The sequence below is a fragment of the Panthera tigris genome, chromosome B2 (assembly GCF_018350195.1).
Source record: "Panthera tigris isolate Pti1 chromosome B2, P.tigris_Pti1_mat1.1, whole genome shotgun sequence".
Lineage (NCBI taxonomy): Eukaryota > Metazoa > Chordata > Mammalia > Carnivora > Felidae > Panthera > Panthera tigris.
In genome coordinates, this window is record NC_056664.1 from 130,468,445 (window position 1) to 130,493,341 (window position 24,897).

The following is a 24,897-nucleotide window of genomic DNA, read 5'->3' on the forward strand; positions in this document are numbered from 1 at the left end:
GATGATCCTAGGAACCCCTACTGTTAAGTGATCTGTGAGTCTCAAAAGGCAATTACAGAGACAGAAAGATAGAGAATGAGAAAAACAGAGACATGCAGTTCTAGGGAAGGAGGCAGCAGATAAAATTTAATACAGGTATTTCCTTCCATCCTGACACCTGCCCTTTATCTTGGTCAGAAAAAACTAAGAAATCAACAAAGACTCTCAAATGACAACTGACACACAAACCTTTTCACGCTTAAACACCCAGATAGATTGTTCCCATTACAAGTTTTAGAAAAACAATATAGCCAGAAACTCTTCAGCCTTTCAAAACGCCTAGATGAGACTAATTTCAAGACACTGAAAAGGCACAGAAAGTCAATGAGTTTTCCATATCAAAAAAAAAAAAAAAAAAAAAAAAAATGCCCACCAGTACAACAAGGGTGAGCAATGATAATCAACAAACTTTTACAACATGCAGAAAATGTACACTTATTAGAAACACTGTGTTTGGAATTTCTCAAACAAGTATTAAAAGTTTATTTCAAATAAAGTTTTTCTTTTTAAGTTACTGAGCCACATAAAGGGAAAATATTAATTTTATTAGAATTTGAACAAATGCTGCACAAAGAAAACATTTTAACAAAATCATATGGTGGCATAACAAACAAAAAAGAAAACAGCCAAAGATGTGTAAAAGAAATATAAGGTGGAAAACTGTTAAATATCTCATGATCCAGTGTGGAAACAAAAAGTCTAAACTTAAAAACCAAACAAGCACAACCATAAAACAAAAAGTTAATGTTTGTGCTATCCTAACCAGACACATTCTTCAGCAAAACTTTAAAAGGCAGAGTTATATTTGACAGTATTTGGTATCTTATTTCTGACTTTTTACAGAAATAGTATAGAATTCAATCTCACAGTTGAAGTTTCAACATGGAGAAATAATTATTCTATTAATTAAAATGACAGGTGAGGCAAAACAACTGATTAGCCTTCAATGCTATATTTCCAACTGTAATAAGGATGTGATCCAACCAAAAGAAGTCTTAAGTAGTTGAGAGTTTTTTTGCTACTGCCCAAGGAACACCTCTGCCCAGTCTGATTGCCATATATGGTAATCAAGACCCTAATAACAATAGAGCATTCTCAGGGACAAATGTTAAGAAAACATAAGAGAAGTTTGATGTTTTATAGCAAAGTAACTTGTCACCATTTCAGACTACTAAATGCCAGGAGTTACTTAAAACAAATTATTTAAGTATATGTCCCCATCTTTGCAATTTATTTCTAAATACTGACACCATATATTCATTTTTTTAAACTGATTAATTAACATCAGGTTAATTATGGTGCATGTCAATTTGAAAACTATAATAAAGTACCTCAACAATAAGACTTTGAGTATTTTTCTGTTATACCTTGATCTTTACACAAAGATGCAATTCTTACTATTTTGGTAGAGAAGTCTATGGGAAATAAACTTGGAAATGTTTTAAAGAGATTGTCAACCAAGACAGGTTTCTCCATTTCATGATTGTCATCTTACAAAGACACCGAATTTCACATTGTTAAACGTCTTAAAACAATATAGTTGTGATTTATAAAAAGGCAAAATTTTAAATGCTTAGGAAAGAAAGTTAAGCCCTTTGCATTCTGAAGATTTGAAATTTATTCACACAATGTGCCCAACCCAAACTTTAAATGAGGTATATTTTCTTCTCTCCAAATATCAGAAACCTAGCAAATGCAGAATATGATGAACAGTTTCAAATTAAAATAAATTCACAGGCTTTTTGTTTTCACTTTAACCTGTGATAAAACACACTGCCATGAGTCTTCGGATGCGGTGTCTAACAAAAACGAAAAGTTGCACATGGTCATTCTCTGTATAAGAGCTGCAAATATATAAGGTGAAAATATTTTTGTGAGTCTTTTTAAAACATGATAAATGCATTACCAAACATCTGTCATGATTTTAAATATTACCTAAATATATATTAAAGATCATCTGTGTATCAACAATTGTATAAGGGGAGCACTAGAAAATAAAAATCTTATAATGATCTTATGGCAGTCCTTAAGCAATTGAATGTTTTTATCTGAAAAACAAATGCTGAAAAAATTTGATTCAAAGTTTTGCTTTTCGAATGCATGGGTTATAACCCACAGAAAACATGAGGAATAAATTGTTTGGTCAGGATCTTGTTAGTTTAAGAAGCAAAAAATTTAAAAACCAAAATATGCACACCATTAAAAATACTAGTTCTGAAAATTATGTAGCTAAAAATTAAATCACCCTGTCCAGCAAGTTCCAAAAATTTCACACATTTCAAACATTAAGGCAACTTTTTTCCAACTAAACAGGACTTTATAAAAATATATGTCACTTCAAAACATTATATACATAGTGGCAATAAATTTAGCTAGTTGTAATCTTTAATACAATAAAGTGTCACATATGACAAACAAATTATACTAGGTGCTTGCATGTATGTGCAAGTGGAGTTACAGTCTCTAAAGTACAGGTTTTAAAACTGAGCGAAGTGAACGTCCTTCTTTAGTGAGTTCTCGTGTCACACACATACACGGCAGTGGGATTGCTTCCTCCCGTTTCTCTACAACATTGTAACTGCATTTCTTCAAGTGGTCAGCCATGCTTAGGATGTCAGCAAATTTCCATTCATTTACAGAACAAAATGCAGTACTGAATCGCCATACCTAAAAGAAAATTCTACTTCAGATTTAAACAAGTCAATTTACAAGAATCAAAATACACTTCTTGGTCCAACTGCAGACATTTGTACTGTTAGAGAAATAGCCAATATAATGTTTCAAGCAGTTAGCTACAAAACTGTAAATGAGTAAATCCATTTGGAGGCAAATCTGTTTATCGAATACCTGTAAATCACTTCTATGACATCATGATCTCAATAAATGCAGTAACCAAAAATAATAAAAAACTCACCATTAAAAACTACATCCAACTAGATTTATTAAGCAATTTTTAAAAAATCATAACCTTGTTAATTCAGAGCTACTTCCTAAAATAATATATTGTACATTCTTTCATCCTATCCAATTGGCCACAGAGAACTATTCAGAGTCTGGAGATGCTGACAACACACATTATTATTTTTTTCCCCAAGTTTTTCTCCCATTCCTATTACACTATATGAAGTATGCCAAAAAATACACTATTTAGAAGTACCCAAGGTACTTCGTAATATTCATGAATACAGGTACTTCAATTTATTCAAAATGTTTCTAAAAAATTTATATAAAAAAGCTTTTGTAAAATGAGTCAAATTTTATTCCAGATCATTGTAAAACGCGTTTCTAGGCAAAATATCCACTTGCTATCCCTATTCATGTGTCGATTGGCAAAAATATGGGCTACTTCCCCTTTTGCTCACTCAACAGCTCCAAGCCCTGAACAATGTTACCTTATTGGTCCAGCAATGACAGTTGTAACCCCTTCTCATCTTTACAGTTCTAAATATAAAGCTACCTGAACATAGGTGACAAGCAAGAATGGAGGACAGACTCAGGTAACAAGCATGAATGGGACAGATCAGGCCTAGGCATTCTAGCTAAGCTCATCAACAGGCACATGTGAAAGAACACTGAATACAATATAAACAGCAGATAACTCTAGAAAGTAGCAGATTTCAGAAAAGACCTCAGCACTCACTCATTAGAGCTTCTCAGGTAAGGAGGGCAATGTCTTCCAGGGTGGCCAGATGCCTTCAAATTCTGTGGGAACACTTAGTTGTCAGCTGGCAATAGAGGTCACCACTGTTCAGCACAGAGGGTACTTACTCCCTGTATCCCTTGGGGTTATACCAACCATTCCTCCTGCATGGAGTTATTTCCTACGAGTCTGAGAGAGCAGCTACCAACAGACATTACAAATGTCATCAGCATCCCTTACAATCCCCTGTAGCTATGAAACTAGAGGAAGAATTAGGAGTTTTGTTAAACTTCAGCAGAACAAATTCGTTTAAGATTCAATGGTGGCACACAGCCTCCCTACTTCCACACAATTAATTAAGGGTCTGGTGAAACAAACTCAGGAAAAACTGGATGATTCCCACCTCCTGATGACAAGGTTTCTTAGTCATGGGCCAATTGTTCTTTCAAAAGTATTCCTCGAGTACATTAGTGCCTGCTATATGGCGGTGCTGTGATAGGCAGTAGATATTTTAGTTCCCAGAGTCTCACTTCTCAAGGAACTTACAGTCTAATGAAAAAAACCTGACAATTCATCAGTGAATTACAAAAGAGCAGAGTGCTCTAGTAGGGGAACATAACCAGGCGCCACGCGAACACAGAGCAGCGCACCTCCCTGAAGGCTTCAGTGTGGGGTGGGGATTCCAGAAGGCTTTCCTGAGGAAGTAAGATCTGTAGAGTAAGCAGGAAATATAGTGAGAAGATGAAGAACGCAAGCTCCAGAGACAGGTTCCCTAGGTCTGAATCCATCAATTCGTTGGACAAGTTACTTAACTTCTCTAAACTTCAGTTTCTTCATCCATAAAATAGGGACAGTGGATTAAATAAATTAACAGAAGTAAAATGCTTATTAGCATACTGTCAGGCATATTGCAAATGTTCAAATGTAGGTATTGTGTTAGGGACAACATACTCGAAGGCTGTAAGTCAAGGCAAGAAAGAAAACATCAGGAAACTGTTAAGTAAATCAACATAGGTGGAATATAAGAACAAGAGGAAACTGAAGACGTAAGATTTATGATATGAATCTTACAATTTGAGATTATAAAAAAGTCTTAAATGTTTCATTAAGGAATCTTTCTCTATCCTGGAACAATAAACAAACATGGAAGTTTTTTGTTTTTTAAATTTTTTCTCAATGTTGATTTATTTTTGAGAGACACAGAAAGACAGAACATGAGCAGGGGAGGGGCAGAGAGAGAGGGGGACACAGAATCCGAAGCAGGCTCCGGGCTCTGGACATTCAGCACAGAGCCTGACGCAGGGCTTGACTCACGAACGGTGAGATCATGACCTGAGCCAAAGTCAGACACTCAACTGACTGAGCCACCCAGGTGCCCCAAATATCTTGTTTTTTAAAGAAAAATTTTTTAAAATGTTTATTCATTTTTGAGAGACAGACTGTGAGCGGGGGAGGGGCAGAGAGACAGATCAAGTCATGATCTCACTGTGAGTTGGAGCCCCACGTCGGGCTCTGTGCTGACAGCTCAGAGCCTGGAGCCTGCTTCGGGTCCTGTGTCTCCCTCTCAACCTGCCCTCCCGCCCTGCTCATGCTGTCTCTCTTTCTCTCTCAAAAATTAATAAACATTTGAAAAAAAAAAATATATATATATATATATTTTTTATAAAATTTTTTTTTAATGTTTATTTATTTTTGAGACAGAGAGAGACAGAGCATGAACGGGGGAGGCACAGAGAGAGAGGGAGACACAGAATCCGAAGCAGGCTCCAGGCTCCGAGCTGTCAGCACAGAGCCTGACGCGGGGCTCGAACTCACGGACCGTGAGATCATGACCTGAGCCGAAGTCGGACGCTTCACCGACCGAGCCACCCAGGCGCCCCAAAAAATATATATATTTCTAAGGTGCCTGGGTGACTCAGCCGATTGAGCGTCTGACTTCAGCTCAGGTCATGATCTCACCATTTGTGAGTATGATCCCCACACTGAACTTGCTCCTGTCAACCTGTCAGCTCAGAGCCCAATTTGGATCTTCTGTCCACCCCCCTCTGCCCTTCCCCCCCACCTCTCTCTCTCTGTCTCTCAAACAATGAAACATTAAAAAATATACTTAAAACAAGAAAATATTTCTCACTCTAGTCCTTATGGAGAGAATATGCTGGAGAAGGACCCAATTAGGAACAGAAACCCAGTTAGGCTACTGCGGTAAGCAAGAGAGAGCCGAAGGGGACAGAGCTAAGGAAATGGCAGTGGAAACAATAAAACAAACCGGAGTGGTATGAAGAAGGGAGACTCAGGAATACTTTGTGATTACGTACACATGGAAATAAAGGGGGGAAAAAGAAGTCAACCCTACCTCCCAAACTCCTAGTTTAGGCAATCTGATAGATGATAAGGCCACCTGCTGAGATTAGGGGGGATAGAGATGTAGATGTAGAGTAGGTTGGACATGCTGAGTTTGATGGCCCTGTGAGACAGTCAAGTGGAAATGTCCAAGAGATGCTTGTACAGTCTAGAGTTCAGGAGAAAGCAGCCAGGATACAGATGTGTGAGTACTCTGCGTAAATGATGGCAATTTAAACTCCAAGAGTAGATGAGATTTTCTGCAGGAACAGAATTCCCAGAAAGTATGTTACCTCATAGGTCAATACTAATGAGCAAGGACAAAAAGAGACCACACTCAGAGTATCCCATCCCGAATGGGAGAAAGACACCACGTCACCTGTATGTGTATGCAGGTACACAGCAAGTATGAAACCTTCTGCCACTAGAATTCCCATTTGGGAAAAAAATGATAAAATAGTGTATTCATTTGTTGGTCAAAGCTTCACGAGAGCACACAAGATGTAGAATTCTATTCTGAAGAACTGGAGCAAATGAATAAAAGTCAGAGAAAACCTAAGGGTGATAAGAACAAAGTAGCTAGAGATTTGAAACCTGTGCAACCAAGGTGAAGATTCTTCCACTTTATAAAATGCAAAATGTCACATTATAAATGTTCTAAAATGAAAATCTGCAATAAAAGATACTTGTAATGCCTTCTAGTTTCTCTTAGATGGTACCTCAGAAAGTGGGCAAAAGTAGGGGCCCCAGGGTGGCTCAGTCGGTACAGCATGCGACTCTTGATCTCAACATTGTGAGTTTGAGCCCCATGATGGGCATAAAAATTACTCTGAAAAAATAATTAAAAAATTATAAAGATAAAAAGAAGGTGGACAAAAGTAGACTTTTCACAAGAGAAAATGGTGGAGCCAGGATTCGTTCCCAGGTCAGCCTCAATCCCCAGCACAAGTCTCCAATATGCAACACTCTCTTGTACAGTCCTACATCCAGAGCCCCCACCCCTAGTATCAAGTCCAACTTCAACCTACCACATTTCCACATCTATCCATTTATGCTCTCTATCCCCCCAAATACTCCGCTGATCACTTACTAATAGAAGCACTTGTAACTTTTTTCATCTCTCCCTATTTAAGTTCTACCTGAAATAACCAAATTCTAAGAAAGAAATTGCTAGGAATGGAGAGAAACTGCCAATTGTAAGCAGTGAGAAACCTTGTCCTCGCTTCCTTCATCGTCCTATAGTGAAAATGTTTCAGATGGAACTCAAAATAGAAGGTGGTTAACATGGATTCAAAAGGAGTTGTTACAGAAGAATTGAATAAGGACAGAACTGCTCAACTAAAAAACCACAAGTGGCCTCTTACACATCAGAATGCCAAATTAGAACCCAATACTAGGATGTCTGCAGTAAATGTGTGATTATGACAAACAATTCTAGCCTAGTTTTCTATTAACTATCATTATGTTTAAAAAGTCTGTCAGATTGAAGAATGGTCAATTTTTCAACAAGATCTTAATTTTATTAATTCTGCAACATTAAGTGTCTACCATATGTCAATTAACGAGATGATACAGTTGAGATTAAACTAACCTTTTCTTTTATTTGCCATGATGAATTTCCTTCCGGATACTTCTTTTTCCCCCACTGCAGTATGACCATTCCACGCGACTGAAGCAGGCTGCCACATACATCCCTCATTAACTTGGATACACATGACAGCTGGCATAAACTGAAGCCATCAAGAAAGCCTGCAATATGTTGTAGGACCTCAAAAGGAAGACTACTTAGATGGTCACTATGTAATCCCAACACACAGTTTCTAGCAGGCTCCACTAATACGGTAGATACACAAGGCTGAACTCCAAATGACCTCAAATGGCGGTCATGTATAATCTTTGCTCCTTGGGTTGATGGACAAAATCTACGCTGAGAGTAGGTACAACCATAATATGCTAAAGGACACCTCTGTTCCATCCAGCCATTGAGTCCAGCATGAATGTCACCATGCACATTCTTAAAATGGGAAGAAAATTCTTTTCTTCTAAATAACTGTCCACAAACAAATGTAAACATTGAACGCTGCTTGGGTTGATACCTAGCAACACATTCCAATACTAAATCCAGCCCAAGTGTCTGAAAAGGACTTGGATTTGAAAGCTGTGGATTGGCATGATCACAAGCAGAAGCTGAAGCTATCTCCCCAACCATTGTATTTGTAGCTAATATTGCAGATGGAAGTGAAAAAGTCTGAGTCCCAAAATCAATGTGATATACATCAACCATGCGACTATCAGATATACCCCTCCCACCTGGAGAATCTCCTAGACAAAACAGTAATGCTGCTGTGATTAGATCTATTCCTTGGAGGCCCATTGGATCTTCTGCAACTTCCAAATCTGATGTATCTACTGCTTTATCTTCTTTTGGTTTGGACCAACATGAATTAGAAAGAAATTTGAATGAAGGAGGATGACTGAAAGATAAGACATCCACATTCCTCAAGTCCCCTAAGTCTACTTTTCTCCAACACAATTCTCCTTCATCCTCACCATCTGGCATGAGGATGTGCTGAACTGTGCCATTAGGCAAAGCATTAAGTTGTGCTGCTACTGAAAGTGAACTGGAAGGATCTGAAGTGCCATCTGATGCTATACATTCTCCATTTGTTAAGTTACTTTGTTTTGAATCACCATGTAATTTCTGACTTTGGTCTATGGCCTGTGTACATATATTTTCCAAAGAAAAGCCATTACAAAGAGCAGAAGTGCCATAAGAACTGGTGTTCGAGTCATACAATAAATCACTTGAGCCATTTTGTTCAGACTGGAAATTCAGACTTGTGTCATTATGATCAATTCCACCTACTGCTCCTATCTCCTCCTCATAAAGATGGTCCTGGTCTTTCAAGTGTCTATTCTGCAAGCTTTCTCTGGCATTTTGCTCTTCATTCACTTCATTTGCAGAAGCACAAAGACTTGTACTTAACATGCCAATGTCTCTTGTGGCGGTATTCAGGATATCTAAGGCAGCAGCCAAACTTCTGGTTGTTTCTACAGTAGCTTGATAAAGTGCACCATAAGATTCTTCATCAACAGATACCAAACCATTCGTATGTGGTATTTCCGGGACACTTGATTTAACCGAGATTTGTTCTCTAGGTTCTGCCACTTTATCAGTTGCTTTTGACATCATGGTGGCTACTTTGAGAGACTCTAAGAGCATCCTTTGGTCTTGAAGGGCCAAGGCCATATCTAATTGTGCCACTTCATCGACATCTCTGCTTAGATTTTCATACGATTTCCGATCTGCGTAACTAACCGGCCATCGGTTCCACTCCATAGTACAGCACACCACACTTGCAGGACACATTTCCAGATGTTCAGCAACTTTATTTCGAGCCATTGTAAACGGACATCCGAAATCACTATTTAAGCAAGGCACTCGTTCAAATGGACATAAAAGTCGATGCTCATCAGCTTTACAAGAATGGAAAACTGCTCCACAAACCAGTGGACAACCAATCAAGTCACAGGAGATCCCAGGCTCCGGTCTGATCATACACCGTCTACTGACACAAGTCACACAGTGTGAATGCTGCAGCTCCCCCTCCATGATGGCCAGTCCAGCTCTACTTGTTGAGATGGAAAAAAGATAATTAGTTAGGCAAAAAGTGGTCGATTTTTAAAAATTGTTGAATAATATAAATCAAGTCATAAAGGTGTACTGACTTACTGCAGGATGAAATACATAAAATAAACATATTTAACAAGTTTACTTTACATACAATCAGTCCGTCTTGAAACAACTTAAGCACTTCAAAGAACCGCAGTTCACTTTCATATATCATGTAACAATGTACCTAAAGAGGTCAAGTGGTCCAAAATAGAATACTTGAATTCTAGTATACTGTGTAGTATATAAATTGATGCCAAAAACAAATTAATGCATATCTAACTTATAAATTCCAAGAATGTTTTAGCTTTTATTTTTTTAAGACTGATTCTGAAGCACCCAGACTGCAGAAATCTCATCATTTCTTAAAAGGGAATGATCTAAATTTCATGAATATACTTAACTAAAAGTATTAGAAGCTTTTGTTTGATTCCCTCTAAATATATGAATTCATTTAGGATTTCGTCTATTGATCACTCCTTCTACACAGTGATCACCATAGTGAGCCTTAATTAGAACACAGAGGGAATTTACCCACAAACCTAAGTTCCAGTTCAGTTGGTGGTTATGGGCAAATCACTTACTTCTGAGGGTCACAGTTTCCATTCATTCATCAAACATCTATTTATTGTTTAACTAGTATGCACCAGGCACTGTGTTTGGTGTGGCAATATAAAGATTATTAGTAAGACATGGTGCCTCCTCTCAATGAACTACAGCAGGTCAGAGACACAACAGTAAAAATCATGTCACATATTATGTGATCGATTTGACAGAAGTAGAATGGTAACATGGAGAACGTAATTATCAGCATGGTAGGGGCTAGAGAATTCACAGTAGTCTTGAAAGATGGGAAATCTTAAGCATAGGAGGGGAGACTTGGAAAGGTAGGGAAGTATTCAATGTTGAAGTAATGACATATGTAAATACAGAAAAGTAAGAATTGGCAAAACATATTCAGGGAACTTCAAGTTTCCCAGTGTTGCTGGATCATAAGGTGAAACACTACATAGCTGTGGGAGATGAGGCAGGATACTAGAAATAAAGCAAATCATTAAGACTGCGCTATATGCTACTCTCAGGAGGTCAGACTTTAAGTAATACGAAGTCACTGAGGATTTGAGCAAAGAAATAGTATCTATAAAATATTAGGAAGGGTTTACAGATACCTAATGGTCTTTCCTGCCTTTATCATGAAAAATTTTATACAAAAATAAGAGAAAACATCAGCAAAACATACTGATATAATTACTGACACTATGCACTGTATTTTTTTTCTCTTATCTTCAACATCTTTACTGACTTGTTCCTATGAGCAGTAAAAACCTAAAAAACTATTTCATCTTTAAAAACCTAAATAATAAAACAATATCCTCCCTTCTACTACTATTCTTTTTTCCTAGTCAAGCTTTCAGAAGGGAAGAAAACAAAAACAAACCTTCAACTCTCCCATGTACTCTTCTGCCCTCTAATCAGTCTTTATTTTTACCACCAGTCATTAAAATGGCTCTGAGATCCTCAATGCTAAATCCAAAGGGCATTTTTTCCAGACCTCACCTTCCTTGGCCATTTCCTTTATTATGCTGACTATTCCCTCCCTTTTGACATATTTATCTTTCCTTTAGTTTTCAAGATGTCACATTTCCCTGATTTCGCACGCCCCCCCGCCCCCATCTCTTTGATTATTCTTTAATCTTTTCTTCTACAATATTTCTCTTCTTCAGGGAGCATGTCATTTCTTGCTCATTCTATACATTCCCCTCGGGTGCTCTCAACTTCTCAAAAGCTTCAATTACCACCCATATGCTGAAAACTGATCTATACCACTTGCCCGGACCCCTCTTCCAAACTTTAGATCTGTACAGCCGATTGCTTATTATACATCTCTACTTCTACATGCACAAGCAACTCATCTCAACGTTTCCCAAATTAAATTACATTGTAATAGATAATAATTTTCTGGGTAAGAAGTCGATTCTTAGCCTATTTTCTTCACTTCAGGGCGTAAAAGATTACTAGCTCTCTGACATATTTTTCCATAAATTCTACCTGGGTTCCAGGTGGCTAATGTAAACTAACTACTCCCAAATTTGCTTTTTATTTTTCTCCAGTCCAGGGTTGATTTTTGCCAAACAATAACAAAAGTCTACCTAATACTGACAGAGCTCTTGATTAAGTGGAAAAATTTCTGAGTTGGTATTGTGGCACTTACTGATGCCTGGAGGGTAAAAACCAAAACACACATTTAACAAGAAAACTGTATCTTTAAATTGTGTTTAAAAATTACAAATTATGAGTTAAATACTTCTGAATGTTTATCCCCATAAATTTTACAGGTTAAGACAGAACCTGTATGTTAAACACACACATGCTCACAGAGTCATAATAGAAGAAATGACAAGACTAATGATGACAAACATTTGTAAATTGAGCAGAGGTTCAAAGAGAAATGTTAGTAAGAATTAAGACAAATTTTACTGAGTGATTAGATTGTGAAAACAGCTGTAGCTTTCTTATTTTGCAATAAGACTGAGTTCTTCTCACGTGCTGAGGGGTTATAAGCTTGACTGTTACTAAGAGAGAACCTAAAAATACACGCAGTTCTAAAGAAGTGACCACTGCTCTCACAACTTGTAGAAACACTTTATGTTATGTGCACATCACATGACCACACAGGCAGAACACATCTCAAAAACATCACTTAATTCTAAAATAGCAACTGCTACAAACAACTAAGTTAAATGCAAAACAGCGACAACTTTGAAAGGAAGATGTAGAAGGGCTCTCAAGCTTCACAATAGTTTGTTCCACACTACTCCCCTCGGAATAAGAAAAATGTTTAAAAAAAAAAAAAAAAGAAATAAAAGCATCCACAGCAATGAGTCTACAATATTTATTTACTGAAGTAGACTTTGAAGGAAAAAAAAATACTAATTATGTACCAATTTTATCCCTGATGTATATCATTTCATGTAATGTCCCTTAATACTCACAACAACCCAGAGGAAACTGAGGCTCAAAAAGGTTTAAGTGACTTGCCCAAGGTCATCCACCTAGTAAGTGGCAGAGCTAGGATTTACGTCTGTATCTGATCAATGCACACGGACAACAACAGATATGTTTACTCATAAAAGCTTAAGAAAATAGGCAGTACACTTCAGTAACTGGTGATCCAATTTTAAGATGTTATTTGAGGAATGGAGATTACACAACTTTGCTTGTAGTTTATTCCAACACTTAGTCACCCCTGTGGTCAAGAAAGTCTTTTTGGTCCTTTGTAATTACAATAGCACATAACTTCACTTTGAAAGTGTTTAAAACTACTTTTAAAATAACCTACATTTGTAATACTCAGTATAAACTTATGGAACAAGAATACAAATTTAACAATTCTCAAAACAGCCATATAAAGTAGGAATCAAGTTTAATTCCATTTTACAAGTGAATATATTCAAAAATAAGTTAAGAAAATGCACTAGATAATACCCAAAGTGTATTCTGGGGATAGAATCCTCAGCTTAAAAATTTTAAACTTCCAGATCCATTCTTTTTCTAATCAAGATCATCACCAAATTAAATATACCTCCATAAAGTATTTTATAATTGGTCATAAATCCTGTGAAATGGGTTTAAAGCATCCGTCCCTGACTTATCAGTTGAACAGTGACACAGCAGACTCAGTAGAAAACAAGTTGCTAAAACTGAGCCTTCAAATTAAAGATAAGCTTAATTGAAAACTCAGTATTAAGTTTTCTTAAACTCTCTTTAAAAAGAATCTTAACATTCCATATAACATCTCTTTTAATTTACACTTAAAATTGAATGACTGGGAAAAGTCTCATTAGACTACAAAATATTTGTAAATGATTAAATGCTTTACAATAGTGTCAATTTTCTCCAACAGAAATTCTTGGCCAACTCATACTCTCTGACTGACAAGCAATCCATAAAAATAGTTTTTAAGACATGCCATTTTCTCGTACAGTGAAATGAGGCCTTGTCATTTAAGGCTATTTCTAGACACAAAAATAACTGCCCTCAAAAACCCATTTCTTTATTTTTCCAAATTCATCAAAGTAAGCAAGGAGATAAATAAATACAACATTGCAAGTTGGCATGACGTTACAACACTAAGTCAAGTCGCCCAAAGCACTCAACGCAGCTTGTTGCTACCTATATCTCTGCTGGCAAGACCCATGCACACACGCACACCTCCCCTCCAACTCCTGCCTCGAATCTTAAGTTGCAGCTTAAATGTTATTTTCCACACACCAAAGACAAGGTATGGATCTCACATTATGCTGTGGGCTCAGTACACTCTGCATTCTTCCTTGGTAATACCAGTCGCAATTCTTTAAGTAAATCGTTATCCTTTAATAACTACCTGCACAGGAAAACTTCAAGCTTCATGAAGGAGACAGAACCATCTCTGTCTCATCCATTCTTGTGTTCCCTTATTCCAGACTGCCTAATTGGAGCTTCACTTATTTTAGAAACATGAATAAATGAAAGAATTATACTACAAGAAAGAGCCAAATGGATTCCAAAACAAAATGAGATTCCTGATGTCATGGGAGTCTACATACTTCACAAAAAAATACAACCTTACAGACCTAGTATTAGACAATCAGACTGAGCCAAAATTACCTCACTGTACCAGCTATAAAAAGTCAGTAATGCTCAAACATTTACTGAGGACCTAAGTTATACGTTCCAAGCATTATATACAGAGTAAACTGACTACGAAAAAAGCAAATCAAAGGGAAAAGGAAGTCAAAGAAAGTTGATTTCAACCTCTCATTATTTTAAAATCTTAAAAAATAATAGTCATAAAAGGTACAGGCGTAAATGTTTGCCTGTATATTGTCCCACTATTTTAACTCCCTAATCAACTCTGTGCCGTTTCAAAAAGAAAAGCAGAGAGAGGTGGAGGTGTGTGCACATGTGCACGTGCCTGAGTAGGTATATGGTTAAGAAGCTCCAAAAAGGGAGTGGCATCAGCCTACTGCTTAATGTTACAGCTACTACAGTACTAGATGAAACAGAATTCCACTTAAACAATAAAATGTTGTTTCAATGTAAGGCTGAAAAGGAACAATAGACAGACATGTTCAATTAGTTAACACAAGCAAGTCTACAACTGAAATCTGACATTTAGCAATCAGTTATAAGCGGCTCCAAGCAAGTCTCATGCTACAGTTGGAGGCACTGGTCATAGTAATACAATTAACTGTACAATATTAAATAGAAACACCTGCTGGGTGATTTGCAGATCAAGCGCAATCAGTATTAAAAACCATAATAAATCTATAACCTCAGTTGGACATCTTATTTCACTGGTTTAAAAAGGAGCGGGAGAGGGGGGTGGCAGTGACTAGGCAAGATTGAAAATCCACTATCCTTAAACTTCCAACTCAAAGCACATGCCCTCCTGATGAGTCCAAAATGGCTAAATGGGTTACACTGTATACATTCTTTGTATTCGACTTTAGTTCTGCCTTTTTATTTATAGAATCATGACCTAATTATACGGAATTTCTTTTCAAATTTTTAACTATTCCCCTTTTGATATAATCAAAACATATATCTTCTAGTCTAAATATGGTCATGAGTAGTTTATTCCAAAGTGAAGTTCTAACTGCTTGCAATGTTCTCCACTAAATAAGCAAATGAAACTATTACAGACTTAAAATAATATTAACAAATACTTAATACTCAGACCAGACCTATTTGAGCAGATATTCAGATAAAAATAATCCACCCAAATGGTGGTACTCAGCTTACTGAAATGAGCATCATGGCAGAGGGGAATGGGCTTCCAAGGAATCTCAGCTTTGTGACCTTGAGGCTATTACTCTATTGTTAAAACAACCTGGAACTCTATAAAGGTTAGTTATAATTATATGCGCCCAACAGGATACAATGTATTCCTCAGAAAAAGATGTACTTCACTTTACACAACAGCCACATTTACATACACAAAGCTTAATGTAAAATAATGTTTTATATCAAGTCATTTATAATTATAAAGCTTACCAAAAGCAACCGTATGAGGAAACAACCTATATTAACATTATCCACACACACACAAGACCTATCCTTTTTATAAAAGATTTCTGGACTGGGTTTTAATTGGGGTATGTCTGTAATTATCTAACTGCCTACAGCATAAAAACCATTAGTCTAATGGTTCACATAGTTCTCAACAAAGTTCAATCAAACTGAACATAGTTCATAGTTCATCTCGCATAGTTCATCAAACTGAAATTGAAGTTAAATATTTTATATAGCTTTTTCATTGAAGACTTTGTCAAAGAATTCTACAAATACAATGTCCTTTTAATGAAACAGGCATAGGAACTCGGTTAAAAGATGTATCCAAAATCATACAAAATAGCACAGGGCTTACCCCACTGAAAGTCACATTTCTGTAATATACTAGATCAAAGAGTAAACACGAATATGTGGTGACCTTAAAATACCCCTCTAACTATATACATTATCTCAAAGTATTACCACTCTTTCATAGGTATTGTATTAGGATACTTTGTATTTTTTAAAAGTCTCCAATGGTAGATAGGGAGAAATACTGGGTTGAAATTAAACACCTAGCACACTTGGAATGCATAAAAGTTTGCCTATACCAGAAACTTCAGTTCTCTGGTAACACTCACAGAACTCCACCCGCTAACAAGTCCAGAGCCACAAAAAAAGCTTATGTCACTGCATTAAAGTACTAGGTGAAAACAAGTTGGCAATGTAAAAGTTGCCAAAACACCACGTTATCCTCAATTAGGCTTCTGGAGTAAGAAACAGTGACTAAGCACAAAGAACAGTGATTCAGCGAAAACTGCATACTGAAAAATTAAACCCTTAGAAAAATCCTAAACATACATTTTAAGCTATTCTTTTCCCTTTGCTGCGTCGAAAACTGGAGTGCTACTTTGTAAAACCTTAGCAAATATGAGCAAAGGCAAAAATCTGCTCATGTAACTTACTAGGTCTCTAAAGGATACAACACAGTATTGAAATGCAGAAAAACAAAATAAAATTAAGTTTAAAAAGTTTGGGAGGTTTGTATTTAAAGAGTTTTAAGTTAATCTACACGGATATCAGAATGCCCATAAATAGCTTCCTCTTGGATCAGAGTCAACAAAGTAATTACGGAATAAAAGGTCAATTCCTTCCCAACCATCTTTTATCTGGGACTTACGACAGAGCTCAGAAAGAAAAAGAGAGGGGAACGGAGTGCAAGAACCATGGTAAACAACATACTGTTCTGCCCGTCTGTCTCTATCCTCCCAAATACACACGTTAAAAACATACTCAAAGGAGGTTACTTTGAATTCAACGTGCACTCCGTGGCCCCCTTCCAAGCACTGTTCCACGGACAGGACACAAATAACTTGGAAACGGTCATGCCCCCCAGATCCAGAAAATCAGGAAGTTTCTCTTTAATAAGGGCTCTCAGAGGCTAAGGCTAAGATCCGCTCACTACCATGAATGGAAAAGTTACCAACTTCACTCATCCCGTGAAGACAGTAAATAATGCCTCCCAATCTTCCTTTAACCCGTCTGTCCCCAAACAACCCAAGTTTCCCAACGGCAAAAGGAAAGAGAAGCCGGGTTTTCAAGGTTCGGAGGGCTTCCCAAGTTCACCCCCCGCTCCACCCCTCCCTCCCTCCCCAGCACACGGACGGACACGCCAGCCAGGTGACACGGGGGTCGCGGCTCGCGCGTGGGTCGCCATTGCTGACCGCCTGCCTCCCCCGCGGGCCGGGCAGGACGACCTGCGCGGACGCCCACGCCGCGGACGCCCTGTGGGCGCGCCAGGCCAGGCCGGCCGGGGACCCGCGGGGCCGGCGCGGGCCGTGTTTACTCCGCCCAGGCCCGGCCCGCCGCCCCCCGAGGCCGCCGCCGCCCCGGCCGCGGGCCTCGCACTGCCCGGCCGCCGCCTCCGTCCTCGGCGCAGCCCGCGCCGCGCCGGCCTCCCCCGCCGGCCTCCCGACACTCACCGCCCCGCGCGGCCGAACCGCGGCCCAGGCCCTGGCTGCCGAGGCCGCCGTGCCCGGCTGCTCCGCGCGGTCCCGGCCGCTCGGCGCCCCACACCCCCCGTGCAGTCCTCCTTCTCCGGGCCTCTCAGCCCCGCCGGGCCGCCGCCTTTTCTCCTCTCCTCCAGCTCCTCCGCCTCCTCCCCTGGCGGCAGCCCTCCTCGCGCGCCCCGCCCCGCTCCCCTCGGCCCCGCCCACCCGACCAGGCCCGGCCTCGGCGGCGGCTGCAGTCCCGGCGGAGACGCGCACGCTGAGCCCGGCGGGGACGCGCACGCCGAGTCCGACGGGGACGCGCACACCGCCCACTGATGCTCCGAGCGTAGCGGGGGAGTAGAGTCTCTGCAGTCCAGGGCTCCGAGCGCCCAGCCAGGGGATTCCCACTGGGCCCCACGTGGCTCCGCCGTGACGGTGCTAGTTCAAATCCTGTTGGACTTTGGAATCTTGTATTCCTGCAGGGAATCCTAGACCTGTACTGTTGGAATTGAGGAAGCAGGCCCAAGTACGGTGTCTTGTTTCCCTCCCTAAATTGTAGGATAAGCTGCCAGATCCCTTAATTCTCAGTGCGGTGCTCTTCCCCTTTACGTCATATTCAGGAAGAAGCGAGCCGCTCTCGGTGCATCTCTGAAGATGCTGCCGCAAACCTTTGTGCCTGCTAACTCAGTGCACCTGAGTCCTGTAGTTTAGTGACCCTTGTAGTGTTCCACCTACCCCGGGACTGAGCTCAGCCCAGGATTCAGGCGTTGCGAAGCTTCACTGGAGCCCAGGCAGGTCTATTTCTGTAAGGGACAGAGGCATTCTACACACACAGACCACAGCAGCAAGGTTGTCTGCATGCAAAAGTGACAATCTAGCTGGAAGGATGCCTTGAAGCCACTTCTGCTGGAGACTTTACAAATGATTGAGGATTAAAGAAATATCAGATGGCCATATCAAAGAAATGGGGTTCATTATCCCGGTACTACCACTAAGCCTTGGTCTAGGCCAGGAAACGGATTCAGAATCCTGGGTTGGGGGTGGGGGTACCTCTCATTCCCTCACCCTTACACCTGTGTCCATTCCGTGGGCTCCTGCCCACTCCCAGCGCAAGAGAACTGTGATAAAGAGAAAATGGCTCTAATCCTGGCCTCCTGGGTGGGGGCAGGGACCTGAAAACACTGTTTTGTAATGCTTTTTGTGGCTACATTTTTACCCCCAACTGGGTATGTCTTGGAAAATATAGATCACTCCCAATTTGCCCTCCTGCGGAGAAGTGACTCTCAGACTTAGATTTTAAAGGGCACTATAAAAAAAAAATGAAGAACTTAGATTGCTAGCTTTTTTTTTATTTTTTTTATTTTTGAGACAGAGAGACAGAGCATGAACGGGGGAGGAGCAGAGAGAGAGGGAGACACAGAATCGGAAGCAGGCTCCAGGTTCTGAGCCATCAGCCCAGAACCCGATGCGGGGCTCGAACTCGTGGACCTCGAACTTGCGGACCGTGAGATCGTGACCTGAGCTGAAGTCAGATGCTTAACCGACTGAGCCACCCAGGCGCCCCTAGATTACTAGCTTTTAAAAAAATATTTATTTGTTCTTGAGAGAGAGAGCAGAGGCAGAGAATCCCAAGCAAGCTCTGTGCTGTCAGCACAGAGTCCAAAGTGAGGCTGCACCCAGAACTGTGAGATTATGACCTGAGCAAAAGCAAGAGTCAGACCCTTAACACACTGGGCCACCCGGGCACCCTGATTAGTAGCTTTTTACTATGCTAAGACAGTAAAAATTGCACCGCTTGTATCAATTCCTCATTTCATAAATGACCATTAGCCCGGACACAGTCGCAGAGTAAAGGTCAGTTCTTTAAATGAATAAATTTAGCGTTTTGAAAAATTCAGTCTGTTTTTTTCTTATTTGGTCATATTTGGCTGCAGATGGACTCTGGTCCTCAGTCCAGAGTTTAAGAGACAGAGAACTGGGCAGAAAGGATAGTGGAACAGACAGGATGACCTGGTAAGAGAAGATACAGATGTGGCTACATTCTTACGCTGCCCTGTTTGCTATCCTGGATTGAGTCAAGTCAATGCCCTTTGCCTCAGTTGCTTTCTTGCAAAATGAAGGGGCTAGAATAGATGCCCTTTCTAGCTTTAAAGCCTCATGATTCTGTGGCACGTAGGTAGCCCAGTCAGTTGAGTGTCTGACTCTTGATTTCAGCCCAACTCATGACCCTAGGGTTGTGGAATCAAGCCCCGTGTTGGACTCTGTGTTGAGTGTGGAACCTGCTTAAGATTCTCTCTCTTTCTCTCTCTCTCTCCCTTTGCCCCTCCCCAGCTCACATTTTCTCTCTCTAAAAATAAAAAAATCTTTAAAAAAAAAACAAAAACAAAACCACCTCATGACTCCATGATTGTACTTGTTAAAATCTGGGGCTTTCCCCTTTACTAAATCATCTAAGTGATACTGACTGGGTCACCCCCACAAGCTGAGTCATTCAGGCTGTAAACTTCAGTCTTCTTTGCCCCTTCCATCTCAGTAATTTTCCATGTCCAGGCAACAAAAAAAAAAAAAAAAAAAAAAAAAAGAAAAAGAAAAAGAAAAATCCTTTCTTCCTGTCTTTCCCATTCATTCCTAGTTATCATCCTAGGCAAATTTGGCTTTCTGCTGTTCCCTAACTCGTCTTGCCTCCTCCAGTGTTTCTATGTTATGTCTCTATTCAGATATCTATAAAGACTAGTGTCCTTGGCTAAAGTCTCAACTCCTGCCTTCAGTTGCTCAGAGAAAATCATTCTAGCCTGATTGGTTTCTTCTTTTCTCCACCAAATACCATACATAGCCCAATTCTAAGTCACCTGTGCCCATGTAAGGATAGTGCCTGAACTTCTTTGCTCTTAGGCTCTCACCCCATGTCCTCTATGAGAGACTTCTATAGCACATACCATTTATTTTCAGCACTTTGACTTGTGCCTCATGCCGTTGTTAACTGTTTCACAAATAAATGTCAGCTTGCAGATCATCTTGAGCCCCTGGAAACATGTTCTGCATTGTTTTTATATCTCCCCTCAGTGTCCAATATCCTACCGTGCATATTGTAGACACTTAATGAATATTTGCTACTTCAAAAACCAAATATGTACTTCTGTCATTTCATCCTATCCCCACTTTCATTTTCTGCCCTATGTTCTAACCCCTCAGATAGCTTTCTCTAAGTTTTCTTTCAAGGAAATTTATCTAAAACTTCAGTGGCCAGCAGAGAGAAATGCCAGGAATCACAGGTTTCCTCAACTATGCTCTCCTCTCTAGTATACATGTAGTTGACATAGACTTCTACAGCAAAGCTATTATCTATATGGCTTAATCACCCAGGGGAGTGAAAGGGACCCTGGAAATTTAAAGTAAAAAAAGAGGTCTTGCTATAGGACATTGTTGAAATCATCTATCACATGTATTTTAATGTTTATTTATCTATTTAAAATGTTTATTTATTTTTGAGAGAGAGAGAGAGAAGGAGAGAGAGAGCAGGAGAGGGACAGAGAGAGAGGGATAGAGGGTCTGAAGTGGGCTTTAGGCTGACAGCAGTGACCCCGATGCGGAGCTCGCACCGACAAACCGTGAGATCATGACCTGAGCCAAAGTTGAACACTCAACCAACTGAGCCACCCACCCCCTATCATGTGCATTTTAATGTTTTACAATTGAGTAGGCTTGCCCTACATACTGCCTCAAAAAAAGGAGGGCCCTACAGCTCCTTAAACCACACTCTGCAGGCTACTTCACACTGGCTTAGATGAAGCACAGCGCCTGGTGGTTTTTTCTTTTCTTTTTTTTTTTTACATATGAAATTTAATGTCAGATTGGTTTCCATACAACACCCAATGATCATCTCACGCCAGTCAGAGTGGCTAAAATGAACGAAGAGACTATAGATGAGACTGTAGGTGCTGGAGAGGATGTGGAGAAACGGGAACCCTCTTGCACTGTTGGTGGGAATGCAAACTGGTGCAGCCTCGTGATTTTTTCTAGAGGCCATTCTCAGGATGGGGGAGATAAAAGAACTATAAGAATGTAATAACACCACAAATAGAAGTACAAAGCCTGGACACCAGACTAGATTATAAGAGAGAGAAGTTGCCAGAGGATGCAAATTCAGTTGATAAAGCAAATTCAACAGCCAGACGAATCGTTCTTCCCTTTGTTCAATGTCGGGCAAATAACATCAATGTACAAGAAGGTATTATTTCCCAGTTAGACCAGCCCACACTCAGGTAGCCCAGGGACGAAGACAACAGATAAGTCAGGACTGGAGTTAAGTCATGTACTAATTAAAGAAAGCATCATTGGCCAGAGACAAGTGTAAGAGGGTGGGGACTGATTTGCAGCTGTGAAATCATGGGACAATCAGAATTCCCAGCTGGGACTGCGGTGGGAAATACCATTCCTCTTTTGTGATATGCTCCTAAGGAATTGTAAGAGGGAAAGAGCCAGTTTGAATCACCTAATTGCCAGAGTTTAGAATCTAATAACTGTAATTATAATTTCTATATAAGTTTCTTTCAAGGATAAAGAATATGACAATTAACATGCAATTATATGGTAATTTAGAAAGAGCCTGCCAAGGATAGTATTCATAACCCCAAATCAACCTTGCAGTTTTATGTAAATAATCAAGGGAATTTGAACCAAGGAAGCATGGAATGTTGGAAAATGTAGAAGACCCAGGTAGTGTTCCTGTATGCCACAGGACTCACTCTAGGACGTTATTGAAATTATTTATCATGTGCATTTCAATGGTTCTTAATTTCAGTTATTATAATTAGGTTTATTAATATAATTCCTAGCATACAGAATATATGCCCATTGTCCAAATAAAGGAACACATAAATAATTCTATTTCCAGGAAGGCTGTTGAGTGCCTCCAAGGTGTTCCATTTATATTTCAGGCAGCTACCACTAGATGGAACTAGATGGTACGCGAGCAGATAAGCAGGTAGCCTTCTCTCAAGTGGGGGTAGCGAAGAAGTAATCTTAATCAATTGTCTACAAATATAAATGTAATTTTGTGAAGCTAACCTCGCATTTTGGAGGTGACCTTTAATGTCTATGTATAAATTTCACATTATTCAAAGCAATTTCAGATGTGTTAGATATCTGGGAGAAACCACTTTAAATTTGCCCACAAATGAGTTCACGATCCAGTGCTCATACAGCATTCTCTGTTCAATTGCACTAGTAGCAAAGTTGAATGCCTACAGCTAAATGGCATGCTAGTAACAACAATTGGGCTCAAAGGGAGTTGTTGGAATCAGAGAAGAACAGCGTTACTAAGTTTTTACTTAGTTCTAGCCCGTCGTTGTTGCTGCCTGAAAATGGAGGAAGTCGTGGTACCGTATCTTCTGATTATTTTTGTAAAAGCTCCTGGAAATTTAGATAGTTGTGTCAAAGCCACCTAATGTTTTTTTCACATTTTTTGGAAAACCTGTGTGGGGTAAAATATCAACTACAAAAAAGCCTACATCTTCAGCAACCCCTGTTTTAGTGACTCATCCAAAAGATGACAAACTAGAAGTACAAACTTATTTCTACGGGGAGCCAATTCCCAAACCACTTGAGTCTCACTTTCCTCTGGAACTGCGCTTCCTGTGCTCAAATGCTGGCTTGTCTATTAGTAGTGAATGTGGTCAATGCTATGGATTGAATGTTTGTGTTCCCCCTAAAAGTCATATGTTGCAACCTAATCTCCAAGGTTATAGTATTAGGAGGCAGGGCCTTTGGGAGGTGACTAGGTAGTGAGGGCAGAGCCCCCGTGAATGGAATTAGTGTTTTGTTTTTTTTTTTTTAATTTTTTTTCAACGTTTTTTATTTATTTTTGGGACAGAGAGAGACAGAGCATGGACGGGGGAGGGGCAGAGAGAGAGGGAGACACAGAATCGGAAACAGGCTCCAGGCTCCGAGCCATCAGCCCAGAGCCTGACGTGGGGCTCGAACTCACGGACCGCGAGATCGTGACCTGGCTGAAGTCGGACGCTTAACCGACTGCGCCACCCAGGCGCCCCAAGGGATTAGTGTTTTTATAAAGAGACCCCACAGAGCTCCTTGGCCCCTTCTGCCACGTGAGATTATAGCGAAGTGGGTTCTTACCAGACGCTAAATCTGCCAGTGTCATGATCTTCCACTTCCCAGCCTCTAGAATTGTGAGGGGGGGAAGAAATGTCTGTGGTTTATAAGCCACTTGGTCAGTGGTGCTTTGTTACATTAGCCCGAAAGGGTTAAGACTAAGTTACTTAACCTCTCCTTACTGCCACACAGACTCTGAGATGGCCCCAAATGACCCATGTCTCCTAGTACATATACATCTGTATTATCTCCACCTTGAGTGGGGGCCGGAGATGTGACTTGCTTCTAAGCAGTAGACAATGTCAAAGGCATTGGGCTATCACTTCCATAATTAGGTTACAAAAGATTGTGACGTTTGCCTCACTGGAAGACTCTCCCCTTGCGGGCTTTGATGAAACTAGTCATCATGCTGGGGAGGCCCATGTGACATGCAACTGAGGGTGTCCACTGGACAACAGCCGGCTAGGAATCAAGGCCCTCGATTCAACATACCAAAGGAACTGAATCTTGCCAACAACCGTGTACATGAGATTGGAAACAGATCTTTCCCAGCCAGCCCTTCATTTGAGACCTGAGCCCTAGCCAACACCTTGACTGCAGTCTTGTGAGAGACCTTGAACAGAGGCACCATTAAGCCATGCCCGGACACATAGAAAATGTGATATAGTAAGCGTTTGTTGTTTTAAGCCACTAACTTTGTGGTTGTTTGTTGTGTAGCAATAGACAACCAATAGAGTCCACCTTACTTTTCTCATCTCTAAAACGGGAAACATAATAGCACTCCCTGCCCACGCTCAACATAGGCTATTGAGAAACTTCAGTGAGCTTCATCTATTCTAAGTGCTTAGGACAGTGCCCAGGACATATGGGCACTCAGTAGTGCTGGGTGTCTTTTCCTCAGGCAGATTCTAGAAGTCCAGTCAGGCATCTTAGCAAGGAGAGGATAGGAGGCAGAAACTGAGAGAGCTGTTTCAGTGCTGCTTCAAACCCAAGTGACAAATTATAACATTGTGCAGGACAGAGGGAAGTTTGTTCCCATCTGTGTACTACCACCAGGGCAACTTTGCTAC

At 40.2% G+C, this 24,897-nt stretch overlaps 2 protein-coding genes across 3 annotated transcripts; one reads left to right on the top strand and one right to left on the bottom strand.

Annotated features, from left to right (window-relative positions):
* Positions 1-641: 641 nt before the first annotated feature.
* On the bottom strand, positions 642-17,854 carry FBXO30 (F-box protein 30). 2 transcript variants are annotated; one of them, XM_042987272.1, is made up of 4 exons: positions 17,708-17,854; positions 7,611-9,648; positions 2,574-2,706; positions 642-1,883 (listed from the first exon to the last, which is right to left on the bottom strand). In XM_042987272.1, exons 2-4 carry the CDS (start codon positions 9,630-9,632, stop codon positions 1,771-1,773), a joined length of 2,268 nt encoding a protein of 755 aa, XP_042843206.1. In that variant the 5' UTR covers positions 9,633-9,648; positions 17,708-17,854; the 3' UTR covers positions 642-1,770. The 2 variants fall into 2 exon arrangements, with proteins under 2 accessions (XP_042843206.1, XP_007093787.1); XM_007093725.3 differs by lacking the exon at positions 17,708-17,854 and having other exon boundaries at positions 1,795-2,706; positions 7,611-9,933.
* LOC122238864 (proline-rich proteoglycan 2-like) lies at positions 17,192-18,052 on the top strand. Its single transcript, XM_042987622.1, has one exon. It carries the CDS (start codon positions 17,192-17,194, stop codon positions 18,050-18,052), a length of 861 nt encoding a protein of 286 aa, XP_042843556.1.
* The last annotated feature ends 6,845 nt before the right edge of the window (positions 18,053-24,897 follow it).

Excerpts from the sequence above, each read along its gene's own strand:
- FBXO30 (XM_042987272.1), bottom strand. The coding sequence starts at position 9,632 with ATGGAGGGGGAGCTGCAGCATTCACACTGTGTGACTTGTGTCAGTAGA. Across the intron at positions 2,707-7,610 it reads CATGGCAAATAAAAGAAAAG|GTATGGCGATTCAGTACTGC; the intron begins GTTAGTTTAATC and ends ATTTTCTTTTAG. Across the intron at positions 1,884-2,573 it reads GGAAGCAATCCCACTGCCGT|CTCTTATACAGAGAATGACC; the intron begins GTATGTGTGTGA and ends ATATATTTGCAG.
- LOC122238864 (XM_042987622.1), top strand. The coding sequence starts at position 17,192 with ATGAATGGAAAAGTTACCAACTTCACTCATCCCGTGAAGACAGTAAAT.